At 44.2% G+C, this 12,717-nt stretch overlaps 1 protein-coding gene across 3 annotated transcripts in view; it reads left to right on the forward strand.

The window, feature by feature from the left end:
* CACNA1E (calcium voltage-gated channel subunit alpha1 E) overlaps nucleotides 1-12,717 on the forward strand; it is a 326,283-nt gene that overhangs the window by 222,423 nt on the left and 91,143 nt on the right. For all 3 annotated transcript variants that reach the window (XM_061161261.1, XM_061161262.1, XM_061161263.1), the window contains exon 8: nucleotides 8,289-8,404. In XM_061161261.1, the coding sequence (XP_061017244.1) occupies nucleotides 8,289-8,404 (116 nt within the window). The remainder of the gene's footprint in view (nucleotides 1-8,288; nucleotides 8,405-12,717) is intronic.

Raw genomic sequence — 12,717 nt, forward strand, 5'->3', positions numbered from 1 at the left:
GGCAGGCTTTATCTTCCTTTTGGTTGCCATGACAACAGCAAGGGCCTCTGCATCAGTAAACAAAGCTCCCTGCATGGACTGAACTAGGAGGAGGGGTCTGGAGCTAGAAGCCAGAACTGGGAGCCATGTAGTCCTCCAATAGAGTGTTGTCACTCACAGCAGACCTACCAGAACATCTTCCCCATTAGGTGAATACAGAGATTCCTGTTCAGATACCCTGAGACTCTGAGGTGACATAACGTGGGCAGGAATTTCCAGTTGGAGCAATGCTTCAGTGAAGCTCACTCTAATCCCCAACAGTTAGTCATCTCATAGAGAATTCTAGCAATGTGAAAGGCCAAAGCCCCTCCCATCATGCTGTGGATCTGTACCAATCACTTTAGTTTGTTAATAGGCAGAAGAGCCGCTGGGTGAATTGTCTGGGGCTCCTCTATAAGTCCGGAAGTTCATCAAATAGAAATCAATTTAATATTAACCTAAATATGACTTCACATACCCCCTAATCACACATGATAAACACACATGGATAAACAAACCTTGTCTGAGATTATCTTTATCATTCTTCCACTTTAATCATGAATAATATGGAATTGGCTATGTATGAATAGTTGATTTGTACAAATTATGCCTCTCATATAAACTGCTAAAAAACAAAAGCAGTCACAAGTGTAAATTTACTAACTTGGATGTAAGAAGAAAAGTGTACTTAACCATGCAGTGTGGTGAGATCAGCCTCCTCCTTAGTTCCAGTAGCTGAAGTTTAGAAACCCAAACGTTGCATGCACAAGCAGAATAGAGGCTCAGCTGTGCTCCTCTTTACGTCATCTTCCTTCTGTGTGGTAACTGTGTTGTGAGGGTAACTATAGGTTATCTTCCCAGGGAGAAAAAAAGACAACCAAAAATTATGAGTAACAGAATTAGTAAAGAAGTATTCCAATGAAATGTGATAGATTATCCCCCCACCAGTTTTATTGTGATATAATTGACATATAACACTGCATTAGTTTAAGATGTATAAGATGATTCAGTATTTGTAGGTATTGTAAAATGATCACCTCGATAGGTTTAGTTAACATCCGTCACATCACATGGTTACATTTTTTTCTTATGATGAGAACTTTCAAGATTTACTCTTTTAGCAACTTTAAAATATGCACAATGTTGTTAACTTTGTCTCTGTGCTATATGTTACATCTTCAGAACTTGTTTATCTTATAACTGGAAATGGGTACCTATTGACTAGTGATAGTGAAGTCACTCCGTTGTGTCCAACTCTTTGCGACCCCATGGACACCAGGCTCCTCCGTCCATGGGATTTTCTAGGCAAGAGTACCTTCACCCATTTCCCCTAGCCCCTACCCCCACCTCTGGCAACCACCACAATATTCTGTTTCTGAATTCAGTTTTTTTTAAGTTACACATATAAATGAGATCATACAGTACTTGGCTTTCTCTGTCTGACATATTTTACTTAGCATAATGCCTTCAAGGTCTATCTATATTGTCCCAAATGGCAGGATGTCCTTCTTTATTATGGCTGCATAATATCCTGTTGTGTGTCTATGTGTGTACATGTGCATAGATGGATACTTAGATTGTTTCCCTGTTCTGGCTATTATAAATAATGCTGCAATAAACATGGGGATACAGAATCTCTTTGAGATAGTAATTTCAGTTCCTTTGAATATATACCCAGAAATGGGATTGCTAAACCATATGGTAATTCTATTTTCAATATTTTGAGGAACCTTCATACTGTTTTCCGTAGTGGCTGCACGAATTTATATTCGTGCCAATAGTGCAAAAGGGTTCCATTTTCTCCACATTCTCCCCAACAATTGTCTCTCATCTTTTTGATAAGAACTCTTGTAACACGTGTAGTTTTGATTTGCATTTCCCCAGTGATTAGTAATATTGAGTACCTTTTCATGTACCTGTTGGTCATTTGTATGTCTTCTTTGGAAAAGAATGTCTATTTAGTTCCTCTGAGTATTTTATAATGGTTTTGTTTTTGTTTTGCTATTGAATTATGTGAGTTCTTGATATATTTTGAATATTAACCCCTTATCAGATATATGGTTTGCACATATTTTCTTCCTTTCCATAGGCTGCCTTTTCATTCCATAGCGTGACATCTCATTGAATTTTTATCACTTTACAATCTTTTGTGTAAGAATCCATTCAGGACTCTCAGACTAAAACAGATTTATTCCTACTCTGGTTATGAGCAGATCTTACTTTGTGTTTTTCTAATGTCAACCTTGTCTGGAGAGGAAGCTGAGGCAGAGAGGTTTACTGTTCAGATTTTTAGCACCAGAGGTTACTGGAGTACCTCGCTCCAAGAGTAGACTTGGTTGTATTTATGCTACATCACGTGAGGGTTTATTTTTGTTTGCCTGGTTTGAAATTCTGAAGTCTAGATGCATCCTAGTCTGAATTCTGTTACATCTAGGGTGTAGACACACTGGATAGAGCAAATAAAAAAGCGCCATCCTCTTAGCTTGAGCCATAGGTTAATGTCAGGTGGACTTAGGGGACATGAACACTCTTCTCATGTCAGATTTTCTCCTTTGGAACTTCCTGTTGCTTAATCCAAAGAAACTCTATAAAATGAGATATTCATAGGGCCATTCCTTGAGGCACGTTTCATTAAGAAGTTTGGCAGTGGATGGCTAAGTAAGGTAACGGCCATATGTTTTATCTTTGCAAAAGCATCGTCATCTGAATAACTCCAGGATAATCCTCTATGAAGAGGAGAGAGTATTCAGGTCCTCAGGGAAGAGAGGGACCAGACGGAGGAGCACACGTCCCTTTCCTCAGTCTGGCTACATATATGCTCATGAGACTGGCAAGCGTGTTGTATCTAAGGTTAGAATAATCACTTATTTGGGGCAGGTAATGGAGCTAAGTCCTGTTTGTCCCTGCTTTCTCCAGAATGCAAGGATACACAAACTCAAGCAGTGCCTCACTAACTTGACTAATGCTACAAAATTTTTACTAAGTCCTTATTAACCCAACACAGAACAATGGATTATATGCTGCTCTCTCGATTTAAAAGACAGTCCTTTTAGAAAAACACAAAATTCTATTTTTATGTCCTTGTTTTCCTCAGCCTTTGACTGGAGAATAAGTCCCCTTTGTGGGTTTTAAATGTGACTTCTAGACACATGGAAGACAGCTCAGGCCTTGTAGAAACAGCACTTAATCTGGAATCAAAAGACATTCGTTTAAATTCCAGCTCTCTCTCCTGCTAATTTGGTCATTTTGAGCAAGTAACCTTTCTGAGTCTCCCAGGGTTTCTGCAAATCTACATGAAATAATTTACATAAAAGTGATTTAGAAAATGAGACTTTTACAAATGTGGCTTATGAACATTAGGTGTCCTTAATATTTTATTTTTGTAATCCGTGGTATCTACTGTAATACTCGGCTGTGGATTAAACTTCCCAGGTCCTTGTTGGAATGTGGTGTGACTCCGACTCTACTTGGCCTGATGGAACCTGCAGACCTGTCAGAGAGAGGAGCCTAGGCACAAACCCGGACAGCAAGGGAGGGCTGGGAAGTGCCGTGAATGATATGGTGCCACACTTGGTGCCCTGGGCTCCCAACTGAAAAACAAAACAAGCTGATTGATAAACATAATACAGAAGGCCTCCAAACACAGCCCTTCTTCCCCTCCACTGACGAGCAGAAAGCTGCTTAGAAAGTTTCCCTGTTGGTGCACACTCTGTTTCTTTTAGCCAAGAGGCTTCTTAAAAAGTCCAAGCCAGATTTGTTGGGCTCTGGGCCTGTAGGATGCCAGGTGGGAGGGTGGGAGGAAACGGGGGCCTGCAGTGGCAGAGGAGAGCAGGGAAACCAGCTGGTGAGACTGGAGCCAGGAAACTTCCAAAGATAAAGAGAGATTAGGCTGGGATGACTTGCCTCTCCTTCCGGAAATGAAGCCACATGGTCATTCTGGGGATTGGGTAGAGGTGACATACTGCACTCTTCATAGACTGATGCTACAGAGATTTTAGTGGAGCCAAGCAAAGAAACACAGTGGTGGCCTTGTCTAGGAGTTACCTGGCAACTGCTGTGTTCTCGTTAGTTCACCTGGCTCTGCTTGGGTCCGTGCAGAGATGCTGCGTCCCTTCATCTAAGCCTTTGGAATTCAGGGCAGATCTATCAGTATGGCTTTCAAGTCAGCCTAGATATTGTCATTAAAAAAAAAATCTATTAAATAAGTACCACACAGCAGGCCTAGTCTAGTCCTGGAGGATGCAAAGTTGAGTAAGACAGAATGTTTCCACAAAAAGCTCACAGAGAGGGAGAGAGACAGTCACATGTATAGCTCACTGCCGTAGAGGTCTGGCTGTAAGACGAGCTATGAAGAGACAGAGGGAAGGTATAGAGCAGAGGTCAGAAGACTGGGGGCAAGGGAGAGGGGCAAGCTAAACATTAGAGGTGACCTTTCAACCTGGCCTTGAAGTGTTTTAACAGACTCAGGCAGGTAAGGCTGGGTTCTAGGCAGTGTGAATTAAACCTTTAGATCCCTCACTGCTCTTTCAGGAACCGTGGGACGTGTACTGGGGTTGGAGCTTGGCTATAGTGGGGCTGCAGGTAGGCACGGGGTAGATCGGATTGATGGGAGGTGAGGTTTGAAAGAAAGGTCCAGATCTAACCATGAAGGACTGTGAAAGGTCTGTTCGGTATTTAGCAGCTGGTGGAGGAGATGTGAAGGAAGAGAAGATAGAAGAGGGAATTTATAGGATCCGAGGGTCATGGTTCCTCTTAGAGGCACTGTATTTTAGGACACTTGACCTTTCAAATGACCGCTTAACTCCCGTTAGCTTCAGTGTTCTGAGCTGGAAAATGGAGATGTTGGTAATAATGCAGATGCTAAAGGATTATTGTGTTTCTCTGCTCATAGCTCGCTTATGTATGTGTGTGCTCAGTTGTGTCCGGCTCTTTGTGACCCCGTGAAATGTAGCCTGTCAGGCACCTCAGTCCATGGGATTCTCCAGGCAAGAATACTGGAGTGGGTTGCCATTGCCTCCTCCAGGGGATCTTCCTGATCCAGGGACTGAACCCATGTCTCCTGCATTGGCAGGCAGACTCTTTACCACTGAGCCAGCTGGGAAGCCCCACAGTGTGCTTAAAATCTCCTATTTCAAGGTCTTGTTCAAAATACTGCATCCTGCTAAACCCTCCTGGATTCCCCTAGAGCGTAGTTGAAAAATGAAGGCACACACGTATGAAAAGGTAGAAAGCTGCATATAAATATGCCTCTGGGCTAGGCAGATATATGGGGAACCTGGGCTCTTAGAGCAGAGAGGCCTAGGGTTCCAAACCTGGCTCCATCTCTTAGTTAAACTTGAATGAGTTGTTTAACTTCTAAGTTGAGGCTGAAAATACCTGTTTTGCTGCCTTCTCATTTTGGTTGTAAAGATTAAATGCACAAAATGGATGCAGGTACTTGGAAATTAGAAAGTGCTCCACAAATGTCACTCACTCTGGTTGTTATTTTAGGTTTGGACATGGTAAGATCCAGTGCATATTTTAGAAAGATGACACTAATTGCTGTGAAATGGATGAAATGAAGGGAAGAGAGGCAGGTGGCCGAGAGACCAGGTACATGCTATTTCAGTAGTCCATGCAGGAAAAGGTGAGGTCTTAGACCAAAGCAGTAAGAATGAGGAGGGAGGGTGGATCCAAGTGCCAATTTGAAGATAGAACCAACAAAACAATGACAGGGATAGAAAGACAAAGAACCAAAGGTAAGAACTTTGGTAGGTGGTAACACCATGAACCAAGCTAGCTCCTTGTTACTTTCTTACTTGCTGAAATCCAGAGGAGTCGGTGGAAAAAAGAGGTGCTCCATGGGTTAAATTCTGTTACCCTGACTCTCACTTGTCCTAATCAACTCTTCCATCCCTCAAGACACCCTTAGGAGAACCCACTGAACCTGACACCAAGTCCAGGAGAATTTCTCCTCCTAAGTCTGCCTTGTCCCGGCCCTTAGCCTGACTGTGACCTCTGTAAGGTGCCTCTGCCCAAGGAATCCCCTCTGTCTTGGAAGGAGAGGCCAGATGAAGCATGAACTGGCATCCCCTGCCTCGCGGTAGATTGGCACCCCTCCCTTTCCTGCCCTGGGGCCAGGGCATGTGCCTTTGCCCCTGGTTCCTCTCCTCCTCCCTGGACATGAGGGAGTAGGTAGCAGGACCCTCAGTGGGCGCTGGAATCTGTTATCTCAGGTTGCTGCTCTTTGTTGATGGAGAACCCGTGAGTAAGTGGAACAGCTTTCAAGGCAGTAGGAGAATGCGTGAGCCATGGCTGGGAGGCACTGCGCTAGCAAGGGGTGTTCTGGCTGGAAGGGTGTTTGATGATGAGAAGGGCACTGGTGCAAATGTGGCTTCCGGAGTGGCCTACTAGCCAGTGAATATTTCTTGATCTCACTCGTTGAATCTCACCATCTTCCTGTCTGCCAGGAAGTCCTCATTCCTCTTCTCTCTTCTTTTTCCCATAGGGCTTTCAGTTCAGTTCAGTCGCTCAGTCGTGTCTGGCTCTTTGCGACCCCATGAATTGCAGCACGCCAGGCCTCCCTGTCCATCACCAACTCCCAGAGTTTACCCAAACTCATGTCCATCGAGTTGGTGATGCCATCCAGCCATCTCATCCTCTGTCGTCTCCTTCTCCTTCTGCCCCCAATCCCTCCCAGAATCAGGGTCTTTTCCAATGAGTCAGCTCTTCGCATGAGGTGGCCAAAATATTGGAGTTACAGCTTCAGCATCAGTCCTTCCAGTGAACACCCAGGACTGATCTCCTTTAGAATGGACTGGTTGAATCTCCTTGCAGTCCAAGGGACTCTCAAGAGTCTTCTCCAACACATTTCAAAAGCATCAATTTTTCGGCGCTCAGCTTTCTTCACAGTCCAACTCTCACATCCATACATGACCACTGGAAAAACCATAGCCTTGACCAGACGGACCTTTGTTGGCAAAGTAATGTCTCTGCTTTTTAATATGCTGTTTCGGTTGGTCATAACTTTCCTTCTGGGTTGTTTTGTTTGTTTTAATCGTCTTTTACCACAGAGTGGCTCTGTCCCCTTTTAGGGGGCTGTGTCTTCCGTCTGACGCTCATGCTGGTTTTATCCCCCTGTCTTGTTTTCCCCTCCACCCCACCCCATCTTCCCACTTTCTTTCTTCTGGAGCCGTGTGCCCTTCCTGTGTCCTTTCTTATCCAACCTTGACCAGCCATCTTCAGACAGCATTTCAACCCTTCAGGGCATCGGTGTCATGGTCTTCAGTGGCAGCACATACTAAGCACCACGCCCAGTGGGTCAGGCCACCAGAATTATGGGTAGAGTTCAGATCCCAGTAAGTGACAAGTGACTGCCCTCCCCTAAGCCTTGGTTCCCTATCTGTTAAATAGGGTTTTAATAGTGCTTACTTCATAGGGTGATTGTGAAGATCAAATGAGTTAATGGATATGAAAAACTTCATATAGGACTGGCACATAATCATCACTCAATAGACAGTAGTCACTGTTGTTATTAAAAGCATAAAGGATAGTTTGACCCCTCAGAGGGTTGAGTTTCTGTTGTGGCCAGAGCCACATAATATATAGCATTCTGGAACCTAGCTCGTCACATTACTAAATCAGTAGCTTTCAAAACAGAGCAAGCAGATGAGTTCAGGCACTTTGTTATACGGCAAAAACATTGTAAAGCAGCCGTACTACAATAAGATTAAAAAAAAATAAATCTCACCTTTATAAGTACAAAAAAGGAAATTAATGCAAATATTATTAATATCAGCTTTTTAAAATAGTATTCTAGTGTAAGTTTCTTTCCAAGAACCTGAAATATACTCATAGTACAAGTTTTATATGTATGATTCAGTTATTTTCTAATTTCTATTTAATTTTTTTCTTTGATTGAGGGATTTCTTAATGCTGTATTCATTCATTTCCAAATATATGAGTGTTTTCTAATTGTCTTTTTGTTATTGATTTCTAGCTTTATTGCATTTTATTTCGAGAAGATAACTTATATTGAAAAAAAAGAAAAATTAGAGCAAGCAGAAAGTTTTAGTGCTGACTGAAATGAAACTGATCTGAGAAGACTTCCTGTAAGAGGTTGAACAAAGTTTATTTCTGTGCAACATTTTAAGATTATAGTTGCAGGCTGGGACAAAGGAAATGGGGTATACACAGTGCCTGCTCACTCACTCACTCTCCTGCTTGCTTCACCCTTTCTTTTGGTCATGGCACTGCCCAAACCTAGTGAATCCTATCCACTTTGTCTACAGGGAATTTGCCAAAGAGAGAGAGAGAGTGGAGAACCGGAGAGCCTTCATGAAACTGCGGCGCCAGCAGCAGATCGAGCGTGAGCTGAATGGGTACCGCGCCTGGATAGACAAAGCAGGTAAGACCTGGGGGCTGGAGGAGGTTGGTGATGGGCTGCACAGACATCTGGGACCTACCCCAGTACCCATTCCCAGTACTTCTGCTCAAAGGGCCAGTCTAGACCAGAGCGGAGAGAAGCTGGAAATGACTTGGTGGCTTTGGGGGTTCCCAACTGGTCCCATTTTCTCCCTCTGGAGTCTGTCCCTGTTCTTCTACCAAAACCTTTCATGAGGCAGACATTTCAGCAAGGTGAGCTGAGTAAAAGATCACATAACCCAGTGCGAGAGCAAAGTCTGGGCTGATGCCATTTCACACTACTACCGTTACTACTAACAATAGTCCATTCAGTCCACGGATATTTATTGAGGGCGTACTTTGTGCCAAGTCCAGTTCTAGGCATTTGTGATACAGCAGTGAGCCAGAGCTCGACTCTCGTGGAGCTCAATTACCCTAGAGCTGGGAAGGCAGTGATGAACAAAATAAGGAGTAATTTTTCATAGGGTAATAAGTACAATGAAGCTCTTTCCTGGTGGCTTAGATGGTAAAGAATCCACCAGCAATGCAGGAGACCTGGGTTCAATCCCTGGGCTGGGAAGATCCCCTGAAGAAGGAAATGGCTACCCACTCCAGTATCCTTGCCTGGGAAATCCCGTGAATAGAGGAGCCTGACAGCTACATACAGTCCATGGGGTCACAAGAGTTGGATACGACTGAGTGACAAAAGTTTCCACTTTCAAGTACAATGAAAACAGATCAAGGTAGGGCTAGGGGTTTAGGGTGAGTTGCAGTTTTAAATGGAGGGTCAGGGTAGACCTATCTGGGAAGAGATGTGAAGAAGATGAGAGGGTGAGCCGCAGGGAGCCCTGAAGGAAGCATACCCCAGTGTCCTGGCTGCAATGTGGGAGGAGACCCAGAGGGCTCCAGGAGCTGCCTGAGGTGTGAGCAGGGGAGGGCAGAAGCTGGGATGAAGGCATTCTCATGGTGGGAGCAGGCGGCAGAGCCTGTAGGACCTTTACCAGCCCTTGTAAATTTCGGGGCTTTCCTGTGAGTCAAGTGAGAACCGCAGGAGAGTCTTGAGCAGAGAAGGGACATGCTCTGTTTAAGATTTATAGAAGCACTTGGTTGCTGCATTGAGAACAGACGGTAGGCAGACCTGGGCCTGGGCAGGGAGAACGATAGACTACTGCAGTAGGCCAGCTAAGAGATGATGCCGAGAACTGGTTTTCCCTGTTCCTTGCTGTCATCAGCTCCTCACTCATGGCTCAGCCTCAGGAATAATTGTTGCCCAGCCCTGAGGAAAGGTCCAGGTTTATCCTGATTTTATGAACCCACAGAGAGCCTCCAAACTCAAGAGTGACTGTGGCTCTGCTGTTTATGAGGGGCGTCGATCACCCCATATCTGTCAGTAAAGAGGATACATTTGCTTTCCTTGTTCTTTTAAAGGTTGCATTGCATTGGTGTTATATATCTTCATTTTCTTACTGAACAAAGAGTACATTTTTTTTAATTTAAAAAAAAAGGCATAACAGTCAGCATCTTAGCTCTGTTCCTGGTAGAAAAGCAGAGCACAAAGAGATCTCTTGGGAAGAATTTGGAATAGGATTGGGTACTTAGTGGCCTGACCCTTATTCTTTCTAAGTTTTGGAATGATGGATGCTATGACTGCTATTCTGACCACAACACATACAGGCTCTCTCAGCTCAGGAGTCAACGTTTGATCATCTGTTGGGTGAGAGAGCAGGAATGATGCAAAGTGCCATGCCAAAGCCAAATAAAAGCCACTCCTCATTTGGGACTATCTGCATTTCTTTGCTGCTTCTGGAAGCAAGAGCCATGGAATGGTGACTGTACTCCCCATTTCATCCTTGCTTCTCTGAGACTCTTGTGTGGACGTGGACTTGAATCTTCCCTCCCTCTTCTCAGAACAGTAACTCAACAGATTTGCCTCCAGGCCAGCCTGGCAGCTTGAAGCTCCCAACTGCCCTTGGCTTCCTGGGCAAGGGAGCCATCTGACAGACCACCCTAGTGAGCAGGCTGGCAGCAAACCCCAAAGAGAACCCTCTGCGCCCTTCCCACGGCCCCCTTCAGGGTCAGGGGGCTCAGGATGTTGCTGTTTGCGGCTCTGCTTTTCAAAATACATGCAGAATTCCAAGGCTTCACTCTCTTCCAGTTGGCAAAGCCTGCTCTCTTCTCATTCTAAGAAAAAAAGACGCACTGCGACGTCAAATTGTGCTTCCTGGCCCTTTCCTTTACAAATGGAGCGTGAGTGATTCAGAGACATATGGGTTACGTTTCCCTGGAAAGACACTCACAAGTTCCAGCCCGAACTTGGCAAAAGACATTGGGGGAGGGGGTGGTGCCAGCCCATCAGGAGCCCTCGAGCGCTCCCCAGAGGTACTCAACAGCACCATCCACCCTCCTTCTGCCTCGGGGGCCCTCGGATCTGCCCACCCCAAAGCCCCAGACACTGTGCAGAGTGAAAAAGACTCTCTGGCTGAGGTCATTCATGTTGCTATGAGGTATTTAACAAGTACCTAATTTTGAAAGGATGGCCTCCAAAAGCCAGTGCTGTCAGTGACTTTCAAACCTTCTATGTGCACATCAAGGAGCATCCCACCAATAACACTTAACCTGTTAACTTAGTTTTGCCAGAGGGCTGTACTTAAAAAAGAAAGCTAAATGTTATGACTTTATAATGGCCATCCTGCGTGGTACATTCTGAGCCTCAACGTGTTCCCCTCCCTGGGAAATACATTACGTACTCTCAGTTTTATATGCAGGTGGAATTATGGTAATAACTTTACCCTTTTATGCTTGTCTTTGTACTTGTTAGAAGTGCTTAAATTAAACCATTGCTTAATAGAACTGCTGCAGGCTTATCCCCAGCAGCTGGGATCTCAGGGAATGATTGCTGGCACTTCCAGGTCCCTCGCTTATGGCTGAGACAGGAGTGGGGATCAAAGCTCATCCACACCACTCTCAATAGGGGGCTCAGAATCCCACTATATCTGCGACAGAAGGTCTGTTTTGTTGATACATTTGAGAGATGCTGTTCTTGTTGTTCAGTTGCTAAGTCATGCCCGACTCTTTGTGACCCCATGGACTGTAGCACACCAGGCTTCACTGTCCTCCATTATCCCCCAGAGTTTGCTCAAATTCATGTCCATTGAGTCAATGATAGCATCCAACCATCTCATCTCCCCTTTCTTCTGCCTTCCGTCTTTCCAAGCATCAGGGTCTTTTCCAGTGAGTTGGCTCTTTGCATCAGGTAGCCAAAGTGTTGGAGCTTCAGCATTAGTCCTTCCAATGTATATTCAGGGTTGATTTCCTCCAGGATTGACTGGTTTGATCTTCCTGCAGTCCAGAGGACTCTTGAGTCTTCTCTAGCACCACAGTTCAAAAGCATCAATTCTTTTGCACTCAGCCTTCATTATGATCCAACTCTCACATCCATACATGACTATATGGATGTCTATATAGACCTTTGTTGGCAAAGTGATGTCTCTGCTTTTTAATACATTGTCTAGGTTTGTCACAGCTTTTCTTTCAAGGACCAAGAGTCTTTTAATTTCATGGCTGCAGTCACTATCTTCAGTGATTTTGGAGCCCAAGAAAATAAAGTCTGTCACTGTTTCAATTTTTTCCCCATCTATTTGCCATGAGGTGATGGGACCAGTTCCCGTGATCTTAGTTTTTTTAATGTTGAGTTTTAAGCCAGCTGTTTTGCTCTCCTCTTTCACCTTCTTCAAGAGGCTCTTTAGTTTATCTTTGCTTTCTTCTATTAGAGTGGTGTTATCTGCATATCTGAGATTATTAATGTTTCTCCCAGCAATCTTGATTCCATCTTGTGTTTCATCCAGCCCAGCATTTCACATGATGTACCCTGCATAGAAGTTAAATAAGCAGGGTGACAGCACACAGCTTTGATGTACTGCTTTCCCAATTTTGAACCAGTTCATTGTTCCATGTCCAGTTCTAACTGTTGCTTTTTGTCCTGCCTATAGGTTTCTCAGGAGACGGCAAGGTGGTTTGGTATTACCATCTCTTTAAGAATTTTCCACACTTTGTTGTGATCCACACAGTCAAAGGTTTTTAGTGTATTCAAGGAAGCAGAGGTAGCTGTTTTTCAGCAATTCCCTTGCTTTTTCTTTGATCCAATGAATATTGGCAACCTGATCTCTGGTTCCTCTGCCTTTTCTAAATTCAGCGTGTACATCTGAAAGTTCTCAGTTCAAGTACTGCTGAAGCCTAGCTTGAAGGATTTTGAGCTTACCTTGCTAACATGTGAAATGAGTGTAATTGTATGGTAGTTTGAACATTCTTTGACATTCC

This window comes from Dama dama, chromosome 14, assembly GCF_033118175.1.
Source record: "Dama dama isolate Ldn47 chromosome 14, ASM3311817v1, whole genome shotgun sequence".
NCBI lineage: Eukaryota > Metazoa > Chordata > Mammalia > Artiodactyla > Cervidae > Dama > Dama dama.